We start from the raw sequence: 27,103 nt of genomic DNA on the forward strand, positions 1-27,103 counted from the left end.
AGTGGGGATGGCCATCAGGTTGTGGGAGTGAGGAAGCCGGTGCTCTCTGACGTCGTAGGGCACGTGGATATGGCGTTGTTATTGTCAACAGTCTCTGGACTGTCAGTGTAATGATGTGTACTGAGGTCTATAGCGTGATCATTTTCATATAGACACAATTCATAACATATTCTAATCAGTGTACTATTACTAGACATGTACAGGGCAATATGAATGTGTCATGTCTTGTCATGTACAGGGCAATATAAATGTGTCATGTCTTGTCATGTACAGGGCAATATGAATGTGTCATGTCTGTCATGTACAGGGCAATATGAATGTGTCATGTCTGTCATGTACAGGGCAATATGAATGTGTCATGTCTGTCATGTACAGGGCAATATAAATGTGTCATGTCTGTCATGTACAGGGCAATATGAATGTGTCATGTCTGTCATGTACAGGGCAATATGAATGTGTCATGTCTGTCATGTACAGGGCAATATGAATGTGTCATGTCTGTCATGTACAGGGCAATATGAATGTGTCATGTCTGTCCAGTATCTACGGTAGGGTACATTTAGTAGGCAAGGCAGGCAAGGCAAGGCAATTTTATTTATATAGCACATTTCATACACAATGGTCATTCAAAGTGCTTTACATAAATATCAATTTGACAGAGGAACTGTTACAGAAATAAGAAATAATAAAAACCATTAAGAATATAAAATCAAATACAGAACAGTGAAGAAATAAGAAAAATTAAAACCGTTAAGAATATAATGTCAAATACAGTTGAGAATAAAAATAAAATAAAAAGGACAGTGAAAACAGTCGGACGGACAGTGGCACAGTGCTCATTCATTAAATGCAAAGTAAAATAGATGTGTTTTGAGTCTGGATTTGAATGTGACTACTGTAGGAGCACATCTGATCTCTTCTGGAAGCTGGTTCCAGCTGCGACTGGCATAATAGCTAAAAGCAGACTCTCCTTGCTTAGAGTGAACCCTTGGTATTTCTAGCTGATGTGATCCTAATGATCTCAGTGTTCGTTTGGGTTTATATTCATTGAGCATATCTGCAATGTATTGAGTATGCATTCTTTAAGTGTTATCTTCGGCACTGATAGGGTTGCTATACTTAAGAGTGGAAAACCTCAGTAAATCCTTCTTATTAAACGCAGTTGTAGTTCCTGAGAATGTTCCTCCTGGCTATGGTATTCCCACGGGCTGTATTCACCACACAGTGTATTTAACCAAAGGGAAGGCAAATGTTTACATTTCAGCCTTCTTTAAACTTCCATGAATAACAATAATTTAGCCGGTGAGTTTTTACAGTTGAATTTTTTCATTGTGAGGGGATAACACTTTAATTATGACTGAGGAAGTTCCGTAATCCACAGACAGAAGGAAGCAGAGGCGGAGAGGTCTTGGGACTTTTTTCTTTCTGAGGCCACAATATTCGTTTAGTTTAGATCTCTGACAGTCTTTCTTGTTCTGTCTCTCCCGCTCACTTCCCCTGTCTCTCTCCCACTTTGTTTTCTTTTTTCTTTGTTCACTTATGAACATTTTCCCAGTTTATTAGCACTTTTGGGGGTGGCTGGGTCCCTTGCCAATTAGTGCTATGCTCCAGGTAATATTTCCTTCCCCTAGGCCAGTCAGGCCAGTTTCTGGTGGAGACAGACAGGCGTCTGGGCCTGGAGGGAGCCAGTCATGGGATGCCAAAAGCCCAGAGTCAGGCGGCATGCAGCCTTGAGGAACACTTAGCCAAGACTTTCCCAATATTTCTCCACTGCCTGATGATCACCCAATAACCACATACTGGACTGTCCACTGTACAGGTCAGCTGCACCTCAGCTCAAGCCTCAAGGACACCTGGAAAGGCTGGAGGAATTTCAGTTCATTCAGGTCTGAATTAAGATGGAATAATGTCCAACCCTGGTCTATTGTGTTTACTGTCTGTATAAGACCAATGTCCCCATTACAACATATTGAACCAGCTTATCCATTCATTCAACATTCCTCTATTGGCTAGTAGTAGCAGAACATTCTCTTTGGGGTTAACAAATTCAAGCTTTAAGGAAGATAAAGACTTTGTTTCTGAATTTGTTATATATTTAGTACACCAGCTGTAAATGACTACAGTACATGGGAGCTCACATTTAGTTAGGTTTTTCTGAATTTACAAGCGAAAAGGACAGTTATTCTTGTTTGCTTTGTGACAGACAAAACATGGATTTTTGTGGCTTTCATCCAGTATTCAACCACCTGGTTTATAATCTCTCGTAATACCATGCAGGACTGTTTAAAATAACATTGGGGTTGGAAACAGAGGGGGTTGTATTATAAGGGCAATATACCATGCTAAGGGTTGTGCCTAAAACAGTCTTTAGCAGTGGTATATTGGCTATATACCACACCCCCCTCTTGCCATATTGCTTATATATAACCTTTAGCAAATCAAGAGAAACAGTGAATCAGTGTTTTTATAGGTGTCCATGTACCAACTAACACTAGACAAGGCTTTATATTATTTTTTAAAAAGGCCCTGTGTGTCAGTGTTTAGTTAGCTCATGTTCAGGATAACTCAACAGCAGCTTGTCAGCCATGTAGAGACATCATAATTGCCCTCAACTCACTAAGCAAACCAAGTTTGACTGAAGAAATAACATCAATACCAAACGTTTTTGCATTTCCAATTGACGCCACTCAGCTCCAATGAGACCTAAACCATAACAGTGGAGCGACAAATCCAGTATTGCTGCTGAATTTCACAAGCCATTACATTGTAGGAAAAGACCTGTAAAAGAGCAGATAGAGTGTTTAACGTAAGTATTTAAAGTAAGTCTTTATTCAAAAACTGGAACCTTGTCCTTCACCTCTAGATGCACCAGTTCTCTATGACAAATAAAAGCGGGTGAAAATATTAGGTGAGTGGTTCTGTGTTCTCAGGTTTTATTACAATTGTTATAAAAATATAGTATGGAATATTTTCTCTCATTAACAGTGAAAGGTAAGTGTTCTGAATTGAACAGCTCCAAAACCATGTGCTTGTTTGTCATGGTTTGCAGCACAGGTGTGGAGTGGTCCAACTTTGAACTGGAAAGCTGCCTTTAGTAAGGCATAAAGGATAACGTTTGTCACTACGCTTTGAACTGGACTGTAACATTTTGCCAGGCAGACAGTTTCCCTCTTGTGAGGCAGAGGGTTTCTGGACTGATTCATAAACTTGGTTGTTACTGGGGACATTAACTGTACACTGTGATTTGTAGATCAGTAATTCCTTGTAACATCTCACTGAGATTGATCCAATCAGACAGGTATTTTCTGCAGGCAAATAAATCAAGTTTCTGCCAGTCTCTCTCTCTCTCTCTCTCTCTCTCTCTCTCTGCCTCTACCCTGTTAAGAGATCCATTATCTTGTCAAAATACAGCATGTATAACCTCAGGTGATCGCAGGCCCGGGAGCATGTAGAGTCTCCCGAGATGGGGGGCTGTTTTGGGGGACTGCCGATGGAGACGTGGGCTGTGGTGACCCCCTAGTTAGATGGTGATGGATACCACATGGAATACATGCCAAGTCGTGGTCCTAATCTGATCTGACAAGTATAGGTCTGACAGGGCAGATCAGATTCCTGCTGACTGTGGACACAGTTCTGTTCAGACCCATTGATGAAGCATCAGACACTGTAAAAGAGGCTCTTTGTGCAACTGGATACAGAATGTTGGACCTGCACACATCACTACTCAACATACCTTTAGTCGGGCTAGTAAATGCATATCGTTTCGATCCGGATAATACAAAATATTTTAACCCAATAAGGCTCCACTAACAGCCTTACTCACCAGCACAAACACAGTGGGTGTAGAACGTAGGAAAGACCCAGGAGTTACAGGCCTAAGGCTCAGAGGAGAGGAGGCTGTGAGGGCAGACAAAGAGAGCAGCTCTTGGGTGAGTCAGAGGTGGCGAGGCTAGGCTGTGTGTGGCTCTGGCAGACTATCATGTCTAAAGGGAAAATATGAAATGCAAAGCTATCAAAGCAACCAGTGGATTTATGCAACGTTGTCGTTCGGTTCCCACATCCAGCCGCTATGATCGCCTCACAGTCACACGAGAGCTCCTCTCTGTTGAGAGAGTAGAATGCGGTCGGCTTATTTAAAGTTTTTTGAATTAAAAATAACACCGGGGCAACATGTGGCACCCAGCGCAACCCACAAGAAGAACAAGACTCTCCTTGTCCCAAACGGCACCCTGTTCCGCTTATATCATGCACTACTATGGACAGGCTTTGGTCAAAAGGAGGCCACCTCCTAGGGAATAGGGTGGCATTTAAGACGGACAGTCTTGGATTAGTTTGGAGACATCTGTGGAACACGTGGATCATCTCATCATCAAGGCGGCGGCGGCGGCAATTGTTAAACTTCAGTGTGCCGCTCTTAGAAAATGGGTCTTTCTTTACTTTGAGGGAAAAGGAAAAGGCGTTTTAATCAGAGCTTTGGAAAAACAAGCACAAGTGCTGTTTCAACCCTGTCAAAACCATCCTAACCAAGCAACCAATATCAGGAGGCCAGATGTTTGTCTTATAGATGCATTCCTTTAGATTACAAGCACAGGATGTCAGTGTACAGTATTGTGATTTTACAATGAATGGCACTAAGGAAGGAGCAGACCAAGCAGATCGGGTTACTGTCAGTCAGGTGATGGTTGGCCAAAGTCCTGCTCATCCACCTTGGAGACTGGTGCAATATCCATTGACTCAGCAAGTCTTACCAAACTCCACCATTTGTGTATTTTCGATGGTAAGTTCAGACTCCAGCGTTAGGGTATATTCAATGCTAAGTTCAGACTCCAGCGTTAGGGTATATTCAATGGTAAGTTCAGACTCCAGCGTTAGGGTATATTCGGGGGTAAGTTCAGACTTCAGCGTTAGGGTATATTCTATGGTAAGTTCAGACTCCAGCGTTAGGGTATATTCAATGCTAAGTTCAGACTCCAGCGTTAGGGTATATTCTATGGTAAGTTCAGACTCCAACATTAGGGTATATTCGGGGGTAAGTTCAGACTCCAGCGTTAGGGTATATTCAATGCTAAGTTCAGACTCCAGCGTTAGGCTTTATTCTATGGTAAGTTCAGACTCCAGCGTTAGGGTATATTCTATGGTAAGTTCAGACTCCAGCGTTAGGGTATATTCTATGGTAAGTTCAGACTCCAGCGTTAGGGTATATTCGGTGGTTAGTTCAGACTCCAGCGTTAGGGTATATTCGGTGGTTAGTTCAGACTCCAGCGTTAGGGTATATTCGGTGATAAGTTCAGACTCCAGCGTTAGGGCATATTTGGTGATAAGTTCAGACTCCAGCGTTAGGGTATATTCAGTGGTAAATTTTAAGTCCCACTGTTGTATTGCTTCCATCCTCACATCAACATAAACATTAATGATGGTCCTTTTAAATCTTGATAGGAAACATAAAACCTCTGTGCGCTCTTTGAAATGTTCCCTAAACGTCTTATTAAAACAGTGGTAGAGGAGAGGTCTGCTAGTTATTTAGATGTGGGCTGAAGTCTTAATGACATACTCCTCAGTACTGCTTCTCTAGGACTAGAGACGATCATGGTGTGTGCGCGTGCGTGTGTTTGTGTAGAGTGGGTAGTACAAAGTGTTAGTGGATATTGCATGTCCACTTTCCTTTAAAAAATTAATCACATTTCCCATTATTTGGTCATGTTTTTTTTTGTTGATCTACTAACCACACACCATACACTTATACTGAGCATTATTTTTGTAGGAAGAACATAATGTACTGGTACAAATTGAAATTGTTTCAAACTGCAATTTCATAAGCATGTTGCCATGGTATTAAGACACTGAAAAACGTTCTGAACTACTTAACCCTACAGCCACTGGATACATACAAAACCCTATAAAAGTTAAGTCACAACCGAGCCTGTCTGAAAAGTGGATGCCGAGAAACACACACGCACCTTCTCTCCCGTCTCTTTTCACCTCTCATTCTTCCAAAGAGTAATGGTGCCTGTCATTAGCTGTGTAATTACCACATTAAGGTGTCTACTGTGATGTCTCTTCTACAGGATAATGGCCATACTGTTGGCCGTGACAGCGCCTATTGAACACTCCTCTCTCACTGTCAGTCCGAGCCCATTCACTCTCCCTCCTCGCCGTTCAAACGCCCGTGTCGGCTACGTCGCCGTCTCCTCTCACTAACAGCCGACTATTATCAACCTTTCATTCTCAATCCTTGGAATGAATCTTACATTGTGACAGTAGGAGGTGGGTTGATGACCTCTGCGGTTGTTAAGGATGATTTGTAACTCGGACCCGAAAGAAATGGAGGTCTGTACATTTGTTCGCCTGGGCCTGGGCCTGACTGGATCCATACAACTAGGATGCTTCAGATTGGTTTATTTTAGTGAGGAGAAAGACAGAAAGCGGCTAACTTAATGGCTGAATAATCTGTAATCATCACTACGAGACGTGGGAAAAAGGCACAAAAAGGCCTAAAAACCAGAACACTCCAGGTGACTGTGTTACTCAGCAGCCCTCGCGGTAGCCCTTTCTATTACCCAACGGCGTATTTCCCTGGCGTTGTTTATACTCGGTCTCTGAATGGCAGCGAGTTAAACTGACCGTATCCCACTCTGCACCTGTGTGTGGACGTGTGTGCTCAGCACCCCATTTACGGTGTTTACACAGGCGGGCCAATCTGTTGCTCCAACTCTTACCACCTATGCGCGCGCGCACACACACACACACACGCCGGACTTCTTTCCCAGCCACACGTTGGATCAATATGACACTTCTTTGCTGAGCAAGGACCACACTCTGAGAGACAGACAGCGACAAGAGAGAGCGGGATGGCACGCCCACCGCGGCCCTCGTCTGACAATATTTACCATGGCTTAGAGGAGTGTGTGAACAAAACTTAGCAGACTCTCAATTGACTCCAAACACACTCCACCTCGTGAGTGGGCCTTGATATGCATGTCTATGCAAACCTATTGCAGCTACGTATATAGTGTCAAATGGTTTATCACACTGTTTGTTGTTATCCCGCGCAAACTTTGGTGATATAAATGCAGTGGTGAACTTCTGCCGTCACACAATGGGAAAAAGCAGCAGGTCATTATTTACACAATGTAGCAGTTAGGGACTGTCACCAGACTCAATGGGAGAGATGATTTGTTATCAGGGGTGTTGTTGTTGGATCTGAGTTATGTTCTGGATGCCTTTACTCTGTTTAGTTCTCTCAATCTCTCCGTCTGTTATCTCATGAGGTTTGACTGTTACTTTCACCTGCCTTTCAGGTGAGACGCTGCATTGCAAATAACATGCATGCTGTTTATCAAGTCAACATCTGTACGAAAATAGTCCTTTAGTTGTAAATGGACTCCATGTCCTTACACAGCCTCATCCTGGGCCTTTACCACGCTACAAGACAGGCCTAGTCCCCCAGTACCAATGGAGCTGTGTGTCCAAGTTCTCCTACCACCTGACTCTAACAGCCCTTTACTTATGTCACTCATGGTGTTTGTATTGAACTCCCCCGTGTTTGATTTGCCTGCCCACTCTACCTAAATAAGGACTAATTAAGATCGACATGTAGACTAACAAAGATCAACCTCCCCCTCTTTTAACCTGTAAAATATTTCTTCACTGTTAAATATTTTGACCTCTCCGCCTGCCAGGGAGGGTCTCTAGAAAGCAAAGTGTGTTTCTCATAGATCCCTGTTTATTTTACTTTCATACTTTCATTATAGCCAGGTAAACATATCAGCTACTTTTGGTACACAAAGCCACCAAAACCATACCAGCTTCTGAACCATGCAGAGATCACTTACTGGGATCCACGTTTCCCTCTCAGTGCTATAGTTTGAAAAGAAGGATTGCTGGGGCACACACCCCTTCAGATTAAAATAATATATCTTCTCTTAGATATTAGCTTCTTTTTTAAATGTTGTATTTTCAAGAGACTGGACTAGGAGTGCAAATTGTAATTAACAAAAGACATTTCAGGCTATCTATTCGGTTTGAGTTGTTAGCTTGTCTAACTATCTTCACTGGGTTGTCTAACTATCTTAACTCGCTTATATGAAAAGCAAGCAATTACTAAAAGTCCTGAATAAGACTCACATTCCTTTTAACATTTAAGCTATATTGTAACAGATGCTGAGAAGCGTATTTGTTTAGTTTATTTTTTTAAGGACACGCTCCAGCCATCCTCTAGCACTTTGTGCCCCTTCAGATTTTTCAGGGGAAGGCAGTCCTTATTAAAATGTATTGCTCTGTATTGGATTAAAGACATTTACGTAATTGAGACGATGCAATCTGAGTGAAAGTACAACCAGTTGCAGTATAGTGCAAACAGTGTTTGTATAGCTCAACATTTCAAAAACAATATAAATCCACTGTATCTTACTTACCTTTCTAACATCTGGAAAACACTACGGTTTCCAAAACATTTAGTCACAATGGATATTGGTACTTGTGTCGGCCGCTCTGAGGCGCGTAGACAGTGTGTTGATGCATTGAGTTACTAGCCTTGTTTCCCCCTCTGTAGTGTTTGGGAAAGGAGAGCTCTTCTGCCTGAAGGGGCAGCCTAGTTACACAAGCACTTGTGACTGAAGACAGAAAGAAAAAGCCTGTGTTTACTTGGCCTATCCTGAGGTTAGCCTTTTAATTCATGCCATTGTTGACTCGGTGTCTCCCCCCATCCCCACATCCCACTCCCCCGCTACTCCAGCGTGAAGCTAGTCACACTGTTTATTTTTCTCTTACCGAACTGAGGATGTAGCAAGAAGACAGATAGCTGCCTTTTGATTTGGAGATTACCCGGCCACATTTCCCCCTTCCTCTCACCCAACCCACCAATCCTCAGACGTCTAATTCAGCCTAACCCACGCCCTTGAAACCTCCAACCCACTCACCCATGGCTTATCCTGGAGTTCCAGAGAAGTAGAGTCCAGTTTGGTAAAAAAACACCCTAGTGAACAACCACCCAACAACCCGACAGCAAGAATTCACCCCTATTGTTGAGGGAGAAAAGGACTAGCCTACCCACCCCCTTATCCCTCTTTGAGACTGTTCTCCTCCATGCTGGGCTATTGGACATTCCCTTGGTTTCTCCCACACCCCTGGTCGCCCTGCTGTAAACCAACCCGGATGCTCCAATTAAGAGCCTTAATCTATGACTTTGACTCCAGACAGAGTGAAGGGGGAGAGAGAATGGGAGATGGGGGAGAAAGGGGGAAGAAAGGGAAATGTCTCCCCACAGTTCATTATCTTTGTGGCTAAGGGGCTTTCACACTGGTGGCGCAGGACTGTGCCGTAAAAAGGCTATAAAATGAAGGCTGGCAATAAATCATATCACTTTCCCTCTGTGGAACGGAGCAGTAACCAACACTGCTGGTTTAAGAAGGACCATAATTGTTGTTTTTTATTGCAAATGTGATGTTGGATACTTCAGATAACATAGCCCAGCTAAGGCTAGCTGGCACAAAAAGCAATGAAGGCACTGAATGAATGCCCTATACGTCGCTAGTGTGAAGTCATACTTTACAGTGATGGGTGTTCATGGTTATAGAAAGTATAACAGTACGTAGGGTAGCGTTCTTTTCCTGACTGGTAAGCCCCCTAATAAAGGAACTGACCTATCAGACAGAGGCTCTATGACCCTCAACCAATCACAGCGACCTTCTCAGATCCTTCACAGCTGTTTTTCATTGGTGTTTGAACCAATTTCCTGAGTGAGATAGTTTCTTCTTGACTAGAAGTCCCGGGAGAATGATCCCAAGGCCTGACTGTGTCATTGTGCGGTGCATAGCACCCCAGTATGTGCTATTGCCTTATCTTAACCAACAACACTTACAATGTTTTCTCCACTGTCAGCTGAGATCTGCTTTAGGCCAGGGCTGAGAAACTGAATGTTTCAGGCCTAGAGAGAACATTTTATGGATGTCTTTTAGACAACAGGAGATGTCACTGATTTACCTATATACTGCTCTGGAAAAAATTAAGAGACCACTGCACCTTTTTCTTTACTTTCCAAAAAAGTTGAAAAGGAACGTTTTGAGCGAGGAACAGAAGCGTTCAATTTGCAGTGGTCTCTTAATTTTAACCCTTCTGTTCCTCAAAAACCTTCCTTTTCGGGTTTTTTGGAAAGGAAAGAAAAAGGTGCAGTGGTATCTTATTTTCTTCTGGAGCTGTATCTACTACATTTGACCTGAAATTTCTCCAAATATCAAGAATGATCTTTTGAGAGTACTTTAGGACAAATAATGGTGTCTCATTCACTGTATGAAATTAACCCTTTTAGTTATCTTTACAGTACACCAAAGAGAGCTACACCTTTATGGATCCAAAGTGGCAGTCTGAAAGTTTCCAGTATATGTCTCTCTTTCGTTCTATTTCTCTCTCCCTTGTTAACAATATGCTACATTTTAAAAAATGCATCTACAAAAATTTGAGACGCTAGATTATTTTATTTTGTGAACTTGCAGATATCGATAACTCGAAACGCCAACTTCCGAGCTAGCATGCGGCATATTTTCAATAGAGCACCCCTAACATGTGAAGACTGTATCAAGTATCTGTGCAGTGTGCACACATACCGCTCGCAGCTTTTCCCGCGATTGAAAGGCACAATCTTGCGTAAGAGGTCTTGAACGTGCTGGTGTAAATTCATAATTATGCAAACCAAGATAACTTTAATCTAGCATTTTATTCTCCCTTTCGTAATGTAAACAAGCTCTAAGACCCACCCCCATCAACCCCATTTAAGGCCCCCCAAAGGCTCTCACCCTGGGGTGACCCCCAGCCATAACCCCCCTAGATTGATGTTTCTTGCACCCACACTTGTCTGGCTATGGAGGGGGCTTCCTCTGTTTCCCAACCTCCCTTTCTTTTCCTGGTAAAATAGAAGACCCGGGGGAGCGAGAGTAGCTGAGGCAGCGCTGACCATGCCGTGATCGGCCATTAGCACCATGAGGATGTTCTTTGTATTAGCTGGCAGCTCTTCTATCAGCTGTGATTCAGAGGTCAATGGGTCATGCACAACTCAGCGCTAGCTGTTGTGCCCGAAGTTCCTGTGCTGGATGTGACGTGAGACTCTCTGAAAGGTAAACTAATGTGCACTTGTGCCACCCAAATAGTACGAAAATACTTGTTTAAACAGAAGTGCGGGGACTTGAATATCTTGTAGGACAATTTAATTCTAATAATTTTAATTCTATATATAAACATTATTTTATCGCAATCTCTCTCAGCTGGGGGGAAAACATAATCCCCCCAAGTAATTAGTGAACAAGGTACAATCCTAGGTGTCAATAAGGATTGGATATGCAGATCCGGTGATCCATGAGTCAAGTAGCTGATTACCCAAAGATCCCTGCTCCACCCAGGTCTGCTAAGCTACGCTACCAGCATGCTAGGCTAACATTTCAGTCACCTGTCTAAGCGACGGCACTCTGAAGCTAACTTCGAAGTGCTTTGAGGCTACACGACTGCCCACCTCTATAGAAACACCTACCATAATGTAGTCTAGTCTGAGCCGGATGATGCACGGCGGTCATTATCTGATCGCCCTGATCCCCAAGACACCACTGTCCATTGCTGATAGCTGATAGCCATCTGCTTATTGTCCCCATATTACTATAGCATAGAATTCCAACTGTTACAGCTCTATATGGCATGATAGGTGAAGTCTTATTTCTCGGCCTAAAGACAAGCATCAGAGGACAAGAGGCAGATCAAACGTCAGTTCAGCTATAGGCGACTCTCCAAAAAGCAGTGAAATTTGAGGTTGGCTGAAACAGAGAACATTATTTAGTTAGTCAGGAGTGATTCGTTGAATTACGCCTGTTGTTTGACAAGAGACAGATGACAGCAGAGAAAAGCCAGCATATGAGGGTGTCTCTGTTGTGAGAATGTTGGCTGTTAAGAGTCATCACGCAGGCTGTGTTTGGGGTTGGTTGCTATGGGCTCCCCCAGATGTGTTCGATCTTCATAAGGCATTGTGTAGCCGTGTGCTGAGTGCTTTTCCTGTTCATGTTTACACAACCCTCTCTCACACACATCATTCAAGTCCGTTTATATACAGTGCTCCTCACACACAGTTACCCTGCCTGATATGATTTAGTGAACACCTTCCAAGAATCTGGTGAACAAAACATTTTCTTTAGAACATCCTCCCGACACGGTCCCACCTCGTCCCTCTTTATCTTGTGTTTTAATACAGCATTAAGATGCCCCAGACAAGCTATAACTGTCACCTAATGGACAATGTACCGATTGAGACATAAACATCTTATTTCCTAATGTACTATGAAAGACTTAAAACAAATCATTTAATCCCCAACACTTGAACTTAAAAAAAAACGTAATTTTTCCACGCTGTGTGTTTACTTCTAGTCGCACACTTCAAACCAAGTTTGATCCGGGCCTTGACCTAATCTACTTACCTTCAGTCCCAAATCCCCCGTCAATATAACAGGTATAATTTCAACCCTGTGTCCCTGTCAGAGGGGAGTACAGACAACAGCACGTACAGACTCGGTCTCCCACTCTCCCACTCTTTCTTCCTTCCATAAACACACACCGTCGCACACACACAGTCTTAACACTTTGTTTCAGAGTGGGGTGCGGTGATCCTGGGCTCTCCTGTAAGCCCCTAATCTTTCCGTCGCCATGGCAAGCCCATGCCTCGGGAGGACTAGGCACCGCTGACTAAACCCGGGGTTGTGAACATTGAACTGGTCTTGGATCAGTCTTGTTACACTGGCCCATTAACCTGCCGTGTGTGTGTTGAATTGTACTAGGATCAGACCAACCACGCAGGCCTTTTAATCTGACTTGGTCACGCTGTGTGTCACACTGGTCCTAGGTCAGTCTATATACACAATAATTAACCTCTCAAACGGAAGCTGTTGCGGTCGGATGGATTCGGGGACGTTTGAGGAAAGGCCCCCCTTTGCCTTTATTCCTCCTCAGCTTGGCGGCACCAAATCGCACACCAGCTACCGAAGACTTTCCCTTAGCCATTGGAAGCCTCAGGCGGATCAGACCGTCGCTTTACTTACCGCGGCACAACGCAGATCAGGACAGGCCGTGACGGGGCTGTTGGTTCCTTGCGTGTAGCCGTTGGCATGGCGCTGTGTAGTTAGGAACCCGGCCAACTTATTCTGCTGGAATTTCCTGTCTGAATGGAACCCACTCTTTCTCCTCGCCTCCCTTCCCTCCTCCCCTCAGCTCCCTCCCTTTCTCACCCCCCCGCCCCGCTCATCCAGACAGAAAGAAAAGCTGTTTTAATTACCCCATCTCTCTCTCCCTCTATCTCTCTCAGGATATTATTGTTATTACTGAGTACTTCCTTCAAGGATGAGGCCCTTTATGTGTTCCAAGTGCCACCATTCTACCGATATAGTGCACTTCGTTTTGACGATGGCCCCAATGGTACTGGTCAAAAGAAGTGCACTGTAGGGTGTGGGTTTCCATTTTGGATGCCGACCCTCGCTTCACTTTAGTGTAGTGCCCTAATCTGATCTTTGCTGCTGCCGGCTTTGTTTGGACATGAAAAGTGAATGTTTCCCTTCTCTTCGAGCCTCTCTCTCTCTCTCTCACACATACCCACACGCATGTGCGCACACACTGAAACACACAGTCCCCTTTGTTAATAACACCTGTCTTTGTCTTTAGGGTGAGATCAAACCCGGCTTAAGACCAAAACAATACTAAGGACTGAGGAAAGCATGGTGGTTCTCGCCCGCTCTGTGACAGGATGTTTGGCACATCTCAGAACAATATTATGGGGGTTGGGAAGCAATAATATATTTTAAAGACATTTAAGCAAACATGTTATGATGACGGAACATCTGAAGGTGTGGGAAGTGTACCTGAACACAAACAAAGTGAAGCATGTTGCTATGAGGTGGGTGGATCAACTTTGCGATTTACAGTGAGATAAAAGCAACAAGCCTTAAAGTGAAAACGAGCTCACCGGCTAGAATCTGAACATCCTGGCAGTCACTGAAACCTTTCAGGTGCCGGAAGATCACAGCATATAAACACAGCATAATCCTATACCCTTTCTAGTCATTCGATTCCTATGCTCGGCGTTATGTTTGCCTGTGTAACGCACAGAGAAAGGTTCAGGCTGGTTGCCTTGGCTTGTGAGGCAGAGATACCAGGTATGTGCTAGTAGCACAATCGAAGAGATCATTTGCACCTTCCCAATGCCCCTTGCAACCTGCAGAAAGCAGGGTGAAAGTCTGTTCAAGACGTTTTCAGATTTTCCTGCCGTATGACATTGAGAGTTTCGGGAGACCTGGGCAGAATGTACCTGAACGGCTGCTCACCCTGGGGGAGCGTATCAGCCCGCTGCCTCTAGACCCTCCCCTGTAATCCGAACGTCTTGTTGTCCCTCCGGCCTGGGAAACAATGCAGCTGTCAGGGTGATGGAACAGGCCTGCTCGAGTCTATCCCCCTGGATCGGGTTGGTCCTTTTCCCTCTGGTCATCACTTTGTACGGGTAGATAAAAGTTGTTTCTGTTTTCTTGTTTTTCGAGTCAACTTCAGCAGACTCTTGAGTACAACTGACACCTCCTTGACCCTGGCCCACTCTACCCCCGAACCCTTTCCACCAACTCACTCTACCCCCAAACCCTTTTCACCAACCCACTCTACCCCCGAACCCTTTTCACCAGCCCACTCTACCCCCGAACCCTTTTCACCAACTCACTCTACCCCCAAACCCTTTTCACCAACCCACTCTACCCCCGAACCCTTTTCACCCGCCCACTCTACCCCCGAACCCTTTTCACCAACCCACTCTACCCCCGAACCCTTTTTCACCAACCCATCTACCCCCCGAACCCTTTTCACCAACCCACTCTACCCCCGAACCCTTTTCACCAGCCCACTCTACCCCCGAACCCTTTTCACCAACCCACTCTACCCCCGAACCCTTTTCACCAACCCATCAACTCCCCGAACCCTCTTCCCTAGCACACTCTCCCTGCCTCGTACCGGGCATTTTCAGTAAAAGTTGGAACTTCTCCCCCAATTTGTTTTTTACTGGGTGGCTTTTTATTGCCTCCAGCGTACAAGTACACTTGTGTCTAATGAAGAGAAAGGCTTGTTGGCAGATGTCCAATGGTTTAGATCGTTCCGGAGACGACGGCGAGGTTGGAGGACGAAGGGAGTGGATGTGCCATTAGACTTAATGTCTGCATTTTTGAAGTTGTGCTTCTGGTCCCTCTGGTGTGTTTTGTATCATACCATCCAGAATGGAAACTGAGACCTACCCATACCTTCTTCATTATAAAAGCAACAATACTGGTAAACAATTCCACGCAGGTCTGGAGTTTGTTACAAACATCTCAGTTGTGGGACAGTGCATACCTCAAATGATTCATTTCCACGTCACAATAACCCACAAATAATGGAACGGTACAACAGTGGCAATCATGGCAACAATAGGCTCAATCACGTCTAAGCACTAATAACGTCTCACTTCGTGTTTGCAGTTCCCAAAGAAAAACATTGATACATTCCTGTTTGGCCTGTGGGCAGGCAGAGTTGTGTTACAGTGGCTTGTTTTCTTAGCCACAGCTTCAGAAGCCTTCAGTGGTCTTTGTGCTCTAATGGAGCTAAGTACATCTCAAACAGAGAGGTGCCAAGGAAGGAGCCATCGTGTTCAGAGAAGAAAGTTTCCAGTCATGTCTTCAGACAGCCAGAGGCAAATGTTCAGGTGCTGGTCATAAAATTAGAATATCATCAAAAAGTTGATTTATTTCAGTAATTCTATTAAAAAAGTGAAACTTGTATAATGTATACATTCATTCCACACAGACTGATATATTTCAAGTGGTTATTTCTTTTAATTTTGATTATTATAACTGACAACTAATGAAAAACCCAAATTCAGTATCTCAGAAAATTTGAATATTGTGAAAAGGTCCAATATTGAAGATACCTGGTGCCACACTCTAATCAGCTAATTAACCCAAAACACCTGCAAAGGCCTTTAAATGGTCTCTCAGTCTAGTTCTATAGACAACACAATCATGGGGAAGACTGCTGACTTGACAGCTGTCCAAAAGACAACCATTGACACCTTGCACAAGGAGGGCAAGACACAAAAGATTTCATTTTCCAACAGGACTTGGCACCTGCACACAGTGCCAAAGCCAAACCAGTACCTGGTTTAAGGACCATGGTATCCCTGTTCTTAATTGGCCAGCAAACTTGCCTGACCTTAACCCTATAGAAAATCTATGGGGTATGGTGAAGAGGAAGATGCGATATGACAGCCCCAACAATGCAGAAGAGCTGAAGGCCACTATCAAAGCAACCTGGGCTCTCATAACACCTGAGCAGTGCCACAGACTGATTGACTCCATGCCACGCCGCATTGCTGCAGTAATTCAGGCAAAAGGAGCCCCAACTAAGTGTTGAGTGCTGTATATGCTCATACTTTTCATGTTCATACTTTTCAGTTGGCCAACATTTCAAAAAGAAAATTTGTATTGGTCTTAAGTAATATTCAAATTTTCTGAGATACTGAATTTGAGATTTTCATTAGTTGTCAGTTATAATCATCCCACTTAAAAGAAATAAACATTTGAAATATATCAGTCTGTGTGTAATGAATAAATATAATATACAAGTTTCACTTTTAGAATGGAATTACTGAAATAAATCAACTTTTTTATGGTATTCTAATGTTATGACCAGCACCTGTATGTGCCAGGCTTAGCCTCAGTCCCCTGTGTAATTGCTTTCTCTACCTGATGGAACACAAGGCCTTGGCAGTTGCTGGATTTTGCCTGTTTGCGGACTGAGCTTTCTAGTGTGGTGGTTGTTCATCGAAGTGAGGGGGCGACTGCTGTCCTTTAGTAATGACCCAGGAATGCTGACTCATACAGGTCGAAATGAAGAGATGTGCACATACTCTCACACACAAACACATACTCTCTCTCACACACACACACCTTATGCCTACCTCTACATCCTTATATCTCCTTCATCCCGTTATCCTCACAGAAGGAGATGATAATGATCTGTGGTCCCCTCTAACCTCTGACCCTTGACCCCTATGGTCTTTGCTCCCCAGGTCATTTCTGACTCACCGGAGCGCATGATGCCGCCTAAAGAATCTTAAAACAGAGATCCCAGAGATCAGCCAACCAACTCATGGGATTTGACCTGGCCTCCTCCTCTTGTTCTCCTCATTTTCTTTCTCCTCAGTGCAATTCACACACTGTTACTTACTCCAGTGCCATTGTTGGGGAGGGATTGGCTGCTGAATATCCACGCTTTGATTTCAGTCTGCATACATTTTAAAAGGGGAGGATGTATAAAGTGTTTAATGGCAGTGCTTTAGGAATATAGGTCTTCTCTGTACTGTAACTTCATACAGAGAGCCAGGGTTTTACTGTGTGTGAGGTTCTTATGGATCACTGAAGCTATATAGATTTTGTGATAGACATTTGATGGCCATTTATGATAGAGACGGCATACTGTTTTAGCGGTTACCATGAATGCCGTGTCCGCGGATGAAGGGACATTAGCTTTCAATTGCAACTGGGCGTTATCTGTGAATTTTCCCAATACCGACTGAAAAGAGCCCTCAAAGAGTGTGACTGGAGAGGCTTGGTTTCAGACGCTGTATCCCTCTAATTAATGAAGGCCTGTTGTTTTTAACAAGACGTCCCCCGAGCTATGAAGCTTTTAATGGCAGGAAATCGTGATTTGTGCATTTTTCTAGTCATTCACATAAAACACACTCATGGTTAAATAACGGTTTTTGGCCCCCATTAGAGATGGAGGAATATTAAAGGACACAGCATCCAGGGCTAACGACCCAGACTAAGCCTATTGTAAAGTAAGGTTTCAATTACTGTGGTATTATGGGAACTGTAAATAGGTACAGTTACAGTCCAAGGTTTGTCTCGTTCTGCGCTCTCTCCCTCTTACTCTCTCTCTCACACACAATTTCTCTCAAACAGACACATGCACACACACACACACACACCAAGTTCAAAGGACTGCATTGCAGCAGGTCTTTGTCAAAGGCCCAGTGTGAACTCTCTCATCTCTCTAGTTTGAGATGTAGTAGGATTATTTATTTAGCCACTCTTCTTCCTGTGTGATAGTGCCAATATTGAACACGAAACTGCTCAGCCAGCTCTCTGCGGCAGTTCATGTTTTCTCCATTGTAACTTTAGGTTTTGGCCCTTTGAACTATTTCACTTGAAAGTGTATATTGAAGCGCCCCTCTTTCTTCTCTCCCTCCTCACCCTGTATCCTCACAGTTTTTTTGCGCTTCTTCACAGGTCCTCACCCTCTCTTCCCCACGTTCCACACACCGATCCCAATAGACATGCGTCACCATGAGGGGCGGTACCATTACGAGCCACACCCCCTCCACGCCATGCATGGGTAAGTAAGACTAACGTGTTCAGTGGTTACCGAAGTTCTGGTTTTCAGTTGTTACACAGGAGGGCCTGATGGACGTACTGGCTTTTGATTCGGATTGGCTTAGTCATCTAACCAATCAAATGAAAGAATGTACTTTTTCCATGTCGTAGTAGATCACCCCTCCTGTGGGTACATACAGCAGGTGACCATGCTTCCCTGCTTTCAGTTGAGCCTTAGAATGAGCAGTTATTCCAAACAGAGAGAGAGAAAGCCAGTTTCATATCGAAAACATATGATACAGACATAAAAAGAGAGAGAAAGAGAGAGAGCTGGGAAAGAAGCAGTCAGTTGAGCACAAATACAACAGAATGTTAACATTTCCGCTACCATCTCCCTTCCTTACGTTTCATGTTGTGGGACTTGGACCGCTCTGTGGTCCTCCTGGCATGGTGCACTGAGCCAGCAGGGAACACTGCCAGGGAGACATCCTCTTCACATTACAGGAGATCTACAGAGACAGAGAGAGATCAGACAGACACAGAAGAGGCACAACTTTGGCCTAATTGGCTTTCTTTTTGTCTTTCAGTCTCCACCCACACTGACACATTTCTTTCTAGTCCACACTTTATTTGTTGTTCGTCGCGGATACTTAATATTTCCAGCCCTCCTCTCCCTAATCTGCTTATCTTTAAAAGAAACACAAAGAGCTGGATGAAACTAATCAATACGTTTCTGGGACTTATTCTGTTCCATGTGCATACCCAGCCCTGATGGTAATGGTGATACATACAATAGTTTGTACCTGCCGTGGAAAAGCTATTCATCACTAGAAGAACCAGGGAGGAGGACAGAGGACTGGAAAACAGAGTCCCTACTCTGACTGCCATGATTTATGTGACTTGATCTTGACAGTGCTCCCCTAATTTATCACACGCCTGATATAGCTGTCTGTTTCTGTCCCGTGCCGAAATCACCTAATTAGGCATTCGTCGCTCTGCAAATTAAGCGGTGGTTTCCTCTGTTAGCATCGCATGTCGCTTTGTTACCTGCCCTGCAGTTTGTCAGGGGTTCCGCCTCCTGTCCGCCTGAACATGAAACAACGACGGCTCCCCGCCGTCACGTTCATCACGGTCCGCATGGAACGTAATGAGGGCGTGGGTCGTTTTGTCAGAGCTGTCATACTTACGGCAATGGGACTGCTCCTGCGCTCATAGAAAAGGATGGTGCTGCCTGTTCGTCTGGCTGGCAGGGCTTCAGTGTAAAGCTGACTTTGGGACTGTTGTCTTGATGCGAACAACATGGAGTCAGGGAGAATGAGAAAAATCAAACCGGGCAAAGCAATCCTGGTGAGAGATATTACACTAGACAGTGCTTAGCTTGCTGGGACTCTTGGACACTCATAGAGATATACCTAAGACGTTAGAGTAAATGCCCTTTACATTTTCTGGGTCTAGCCAGAAATGTTGATATAATACTTGTGGAAATATTACAAAAAAGTACAGTACTATGCGTTTGATTTGTGACAGTGCTTCATGTGTAGTGTAGCTTTACATTGAATTGTGGAATTGTGGAAATGGGCATCCTCTGTGTGGACCCATAAGTCAGAAAAGAGGGAAGTCAGCCTCTTCTCTATGCCAACATGTTGGAGGGGGTAATTAGTATCCAAAATCCAGCCTTCCGTTCCCAGAACCTCAACAACAACATAAGAGGAAGAGGAAAACAGATCACCACCCATTCCAGACCAGCAAGACCACTATTTATTCTTTTGGTGAGTTGGAGGGAGTATTGAAATTAGCAGAATTCTGCCCCAAGGTTGTGCGGTGGAGCTGTGGAGCTGTGGTCGGCACCAACCCTGTACACAAACGGATGCTTTACAACATACCAGGCAATCAGTCTTGGCTTGGGTTTTTTTTGTCAGCTATTTTTTTCTTGTTAGGCTTGGTTAGCTTTCTTGTTTGCAAACGTACTGATCAGTTCGTAATTTGAAAATCAGTTTCTGAGAATGCTGTTTTGGTGAAAGTCTGTTGACACTGTTTTATGCCTTAATTGTAGAATCAAAGGTAGATTCAGCCAATTACATGGAAGCAGAACATATGGATCAGTTTCACTTTGACTTAAGATTATTGAATCGTGCCTCTGTATTGGTTCTGTAGCCACTTCGCAGTTACAGCGTGAAGCAAACTTGTTCCCATGCATAGTTTGAGAGGTCTTACATCTCCCCCATGTCAATGTGTAGTGCTGCTTGTGGCATTGTCATTTCACTGAGGATTGGTTTAAAGTGCTTCTTGATTCCTTTATTTTTTTTTTCGTGTCCTCAAAGAACTGAAACACTGAGGCATGAAGCTCCAGCACAGTAGCTCGCTGGCTGATGTTGGCTGGTACACCAACACAGTATACTTCAGCCTTTCCTGCCAAGTGGTGATTTAAAGTTCAGTTCAGTTAGCATTACTGCAAGTAAAGTAGCTAGCCAACACTTGCCTTGCTTGGGCATTGTCAGAGCTGCAGTGGCGTGGTGTTCGTCAGGCAGGGCCAAAGGACACTGTACGGATGTAGATTAGCCTAACTTCCAGGCTTCCCATTTGACCATCTAGTTAGCGTAGCTGGTAAGCGAGTTAACATACTTGACTTGCTAACATTTGTGAACTAGCAAAATGTCAATGTAAATACAGCATGTCAACAGGAATAAACAACCAGAGGGGAAGATGGAAACAAAGTTACCTCTTGCCAAAATCTGTCCAGAAGAAGCCTACTGGTTTCTATAGGCTTAAGCAGACCGTCGAGGTCACGGAATCCCATTGTTAGTATAGGGAAACAAGGATCTTGCAATTATATACAGATCATTCAGAATAGGATATATAGCAAAGAAAATGTTTGAGCTAACCTACAGTACATATCTGCATATGGGAAATTGGTTTAGCAGTATAATCTATTTCCCACACAATTGACACACTTGACAAAATCAGAACTAAATCATTGTACTACTCCATGTGCAGCCTCAGAATGTCATATATCAGCAAAACATGACTTCAAAATGTCAGGAGTGAGGAATCCATTCATGAAATATTGTGAGGAATCCATTCATGAAAGGATAGAAACAGCTATCAATTACATTAAAGGCTCTTAAATCAATGGTTATAAAATGCCACAGTTTATCTGGTGATATTTAGTTAATTTGCACTTAGTTTGAAGAACTGCAGAGGTTACCAAGTTAAATCAGAATAAAAGATGTGTTTTCTTTGCATACTAGCTTGTCGAGCTACATATTCCTTTTCCCCTTTGTTTCTAGGTCATCACCATTCCTGTATATGCTGAACACTTTCCTCTCAATAAAGAATATTATGTTTGTTAAAGAATGGTATATCAATAGCTGCAAACCCATTCACTGCCCTTCAGGGCAACGCAGGCTTCGTCCCAAACAGCACCCCCATCCCCTTTCTAGTGCACTAGGTTTGACCAGGGCGTATAGGTAGTGCACTAAATTTGGGCGTCATTTGAAAAGGAGTTCCAGTGATTCATCTCAATTGGAGCGCCTGCCCAGAAGTACAGACGAGAGAGTGTCACATCGTAATTCATCCACTGAGCCAGCAGGGAACAACATGCCAGAGAGGCAAATACTAACTTGTTGGCTTGTCGGTGGTTTCTAGTAAAAGATAAAAATAAAAAAACTGTCTCACACCGAAAAACGTTTGTAGAGGAAGGACTATCGGATAATGAAGTGTAGAATGCAAAGAAAATCGGTCACACACTTTGATTTATGAATTAAAGCGCTAAGGTTATGTCATCAGGAGGCCCTCTTCTGGGTTGCAACATGACTGTTTGAAACTAGGTTCAGTGCAATTAGTGTAGACAATGACAATAGTGAGGGGTCTAACCACAATAGCGAAGTTAGGCTAAACATTTTCATTTCACATATTTGTTTAATTATTTCCATGTAATTGAATCAGTCAGTAAGGCAGAGAACAGAGAGACATCCACTGAAACAAGCCTGAATTCACATAACCTGCAGTGTTCATGAACTGAGGTAAATGTTTCTGTCTTTTTCTGTCTGTTCGTCCGTCCAGACCGAAGCTTTCTTTAGTCTTCGTTCCCCCACCCTGGAAGTTACAGAATAGATTCAAGTTGGAGTTCTTAAGAAATGTATATGCTTTAAACATCAGTCCATCTAGTGCCCTGTCCCATGAAAAAGGACTGCACAGATCTCTGCCCTCTTTTGTCCCCTGTACTTGACACACGCACACACACACACATACACACACACACACACACACACACACACACACACACAGGTATGCACTTACTCATAGGCTTTTGAAGCTCAAACAAGCAATCCCTTGTCCAGAAGATGTCTTTCTCACACAAGGATTCCAACAATGGGATGATAGAGTAGCTACACAAGCTGGTAATCATGCAGTGAAGAAAACAACAATTACTTTAAGTGGAAATGTATTGTACTGTTGCTTTTCTGACTTGAATCACTCTCTCCTTTTTCCTGTTTCTGGAACACGCTTTGCAGTACGTAGATACAAGTGAAAACAAAAAAGAGATGACGGCCTGTTACGTCAGTCTTTTAGCCACCCATGGAGCTATATATGACAGATTAGGTTAAGGGCCTGGAGACTGCTTCCCTAGATTGCTCTAGTTTGTGCTTGCGCTGAGACCCCCCCCCCACCCACCCACCCCAATGACAAAGAACTGATGGAAACAGTTCAAATAACATCTTGTCAAAAAGAGGGTGGTTCGACAAGACTTCAGTAATCGTAGCTGTCAGCGAGGCTGCCTGTTTGTTATTTTCTGACAGGCCAAGATAGTACATTTGACCTTATTATCAGAGACTCAAACATGCCTGCAGTAATTTGCGTGATTTACATATAGGTAAAATATGTTCTGGTGTCATACAGTAACATACATACAAATTGGTTGAGATGTGGGAAGGCTAAATAATGTTACTGAACATTTTGGCCTTTTGAAACATAGACATTCAGAAATGCTTTACCATTTGAACAAAGGAACTGAAAAACTGTACAGAAGGTGCATATCATGTCCATTGTATATTATCTGTACATTTCAATCATTTGAGGCTGGGTGGCAGGGCGCACAGTTGTTCTTCATATTCTGTGCACTTTATTTTCTGTTTTGATTACATCTGGGAGGAGGCTTCCATAAGAGGGAGCATTCAGAACCCTCACAAACTAGCCAAATTATATTTCACAGTTTCAATTAAGTCTACTGACTTATATTGCAAATACTTGAAGGAGTTCCAAAGCCAGTGTATGTATAAACACAACATTGGCCTCTTAACAGGGTTTAAATGTTGATTAAGAAATGGCACTTGTGTACTGGATGTGTTGATCCTCTGTGGCTGAGGTGGGGACCACAGGTGAGTCAGCGCGCTCTAAAGGCTCTTTGGGGTCGTCACACCACAGATCCTAGATCCCCACCACTGACACCAAAAGACGCTCCCCCTATAGCGCAGCAGTAACCGGGAACACTGTGGCTAAACATGAAGGACAGTAACAAACCGCCACGACCCATAATAAATTACTCAGACAGATAAGAGCGCTCCGGTGCCAGAAAACCGGAGTGCCAGCAAGGCCGAATGCTAATCTGTGGAACTCGCTCAGACCTCTCTCTAACTCCGCGCTGTGTGTGGAAGCACCAAGGGGAGGGAATCAGCATGTGTTTTTTGTGTATGGAGCGTCTGTTTCTTCTCAGCTCCTCCAGAACAGAACAGAGACCTCTTTATGGGCCGTCCATTGGAGCGGGTTGACGGCAGAAAGTTGGCCGTCAGACAAGGCTGGTTGTCTGTAGGCGTTTACTGGAAACGGCGGGAGCAACAAGGCCTGGGTTGGGTTCGGTGCAGGTTGGCTCCCATACAGAGGAGGGTATGAATGAGAGACTGAGGTGAACCCAGGCCTTGCCAAGAACGCTAACATCTCAGACCCACCTTTCAGACCAGTAACTAGCCTCCGCCAGCCTCTCGTCCCGGTGGATTTCAGTGATTTAGAGATCAGTATACCCAAATCCACAGATTTTAAGGGAAGGAACCATATCAGTATGTCTGTTTTGACTTGGTGAGTCCTTGGCACTTTTAATTTACTATCTGTGAGATACAGAACTTTATGTTTTAAAGGCTCCCATTTTTGTGGAACTATTTTAAGGGTCAGTGGAAAAAGGTAGAGGGGAGAGTCCCTACTGAAATCAGGCCCATGCTGTAGCAGTACCAGACCATTGGACCACCCCAGGTCACAACTTATTGAGATTGACCTTTGTCTAACTTTGGATTTTCATAACTCTAGTGAAACTGTCATATTCCAGACTACATTAATGTACTGACATGCCAAGTGAGCCTTTTTTTATTTTTATTTGGTTAGCTAACCAGATCTAACCAGATCATTAATTATAATGCAGAATCCCTCAAAAATAAAATAAATAAATCCATGAGCCAGGAGGCCCACTGCATTTGTGAATCGTAGCATCTGGTTGTATGTTCCATTCTCCATGGGATTAGGAAGACCAGTGTTGGGCAGTGGAATCGTATGGACGGAGATGGACTTTGGCCAGGTTTCAGCAGATTTGTACTTTAAATGAAGCATTACATTTCAAGACAGGGTTCTGCAATATATTTATTATATACATCTTTTAAAATCTGTAGAGCTTGACCAATTATCTAATGGATTATTCTACTTTTGCCATATCTGGCCAAGCGTAGTGCTGTTTTCATAAACAAGTAGGAGGTGGGAAATTACTAGTTGTGATGTCATAAATATCACCTGAATGTTTTCACATGCTTTGATCTGTTGATGGCCAACAAGCTACAGAACCAAAAATATTAAAAACAGTTACTGTATACATTTTTTTACAGATGTTTTAATATAACTATTTTTTTGTTGTCAAGTACTTAGTAACATCAGAGGTCACCATGAGGGAGAAGTGGGAGCTCAGACTTGTAGAAGAGTTTCCTGTTAGTAATTACCAGTTCTGTTCAAGTGAATTTTTCCCAGTTGTAACAAATGCATCATAGTCTACGGTGAAACACTGTTAGATCATGACATGCCAGAGGAAGAATGTTGCCGATGTTTCAGATTAATAAACAATGCGTGCTGCTGGGTGCCAACATTGGAAATATAGCTCAACCTTGAAAAAATACGTAGGAAATATAACTCAATCCTGAAACAACACAGGAAATATAGCTCAACCCTGAAACAACTCATAGGAGATATAGCTCAACCCTGAAACAACACAGGAAATATAACTCAAACCTAAAACAACACGTAGGAAATATGACTCAACCCTGAAACAACATGTAGGAAATATGCCTCAACCCTGAAACAACATGTAGGAAATATACCTCAACCCTGAAACAACATGTAGGAGATATACCTCAACCCTGAAACAACATGTAGGAAATATACCTCAACCCTGAAACAACATGTAGGAAATATACCTCAACCCTGAAACAACACATGGGAAATATAACTCAACCCTGAAACAACACATAGGCTGAAAAGAATGTGAAAAGAAAGTAATGTCATAGGAAAATACACTACATTTTCATGGAGTTACTGTATACAATGAATTCAAGGCCAAATACTGCATATCATAATTTGACTAAAATGATGACCTATTGATGCACATTGTTGTGGATTGTCATGGGTATGTAGTCTTTTTCAGGTAGAAAAAGCATACTTTAAGTCAATCATCCATATAGTATCCACTAATGATATTATTATCATGAAAACAAATAGATGATATAACACCTTTGTGTGTACCAGCTTATTTCTGCTTCAAATACTTTTTTCATTAAGCCAGAAGCGAAACCAGAGCATTTTGGGTGTTTTTTGTGTTCAAACCAGACTCACGTCTTGTGTTCTGAGCGGCTAAGCTTACTATCCTACTCCCTCCCTCCCCGCTCCACTCTCCCACACCCCACCGTCCGTCCCACCCAACCATCCCCCTCCATCTCATCCCCCCACCTCCCCCTGGTGGACAGCTGGCTGTGACTCATTAGAGTGGTCATTTCCTCCTGCTTGGAAAGTGACGGGAGAGTAATGAAGTGTGTGGACGCAGTGCTGGCCCGCTTTGTTGAACTACTCATGACACATCTTCTGAAGCTCCAAGCCTGGTGAAGAAACTTATATGCAGGCCTCTAGAGAAGCAGGCAGGCAGAGATACAGTGGAGGTGTGTTAAGTATATGTGGGGCAAGTGTGAAGACGTGATACTGGTTTACTTTGTTTGAGTTAAAAACTCCTTATACATTCTCCCTCTCTAAAGCTCAGTCTATAGGCGCTAGCCTGGTCCCAGATATGTTTTCTTCTCTTACTACATCTGACAGTGATTACAAGAATTAGCCAGATGGCTTCAAAAAGATCTGGGAACAACTGTAGACCTCAATATCAGCATACGGTCAGTGGACTTGTGTTAGTAAACACTAGCTTAAATATAGCATAAAACATCCTTTAACTGATAAAAGTGTCTGAACTTGCAAGAAGGTGAAGTTAAGAAAGTTCTTAATGTAAACGTTAGTACAACGCTTCAGTGATATGAGTTTTGATGGAGACGGTTGCTGAGGGCAAACCAGAGCAGCTCGTTTCCAGGTGTTTGGCTCTGACTGCTGCCACACACTGAGGAAGGTCTCAATTAAACCCGACTAGCAGATTCGCAACAGGAGTATCCTGCCCCTTCAAAGACCTGCGC

At 43.5% G+C, this 27,103-nt stretch overlaps 1 protein-coding gene across 1 annotated transcript in view; it reads left to right on the plus strand.

Moving 5' to 3' along the window:
* The window catches only part of gli2a (GLI family zinc finger 2a), an 82,656-nt gene that overhangs the window by 28,604 nt on the left and 26,949 nt on the right, over positions 1-27,103 (plus strand). Inside the window, exon 3 of the mRNA XM_010894755.4 lies at positions 18,324-18,429. Coding sequence (XP_010893057.2) covers positions 18,324-18,429 — 106 coding nt within the window. The remainder of the gene's footprint in view (positions 1-18,323; positions 18,430-27,103) is intronic.

This window comes from Esox lucius, chromosome 16, assembly GCF_011004845.1.
Source record: "Esox lucius isolate fEsoLuc1 chromosome 16, fEsoLuc1.pri, whole genome shotgun sequence".
Classification (NCBI taxonomy): domain Eukaryota; kingdom Metazoa; phylum Chordata; class Actinopteri; order Esociformes; family Esocidae; genus Esox; species Esox lucius.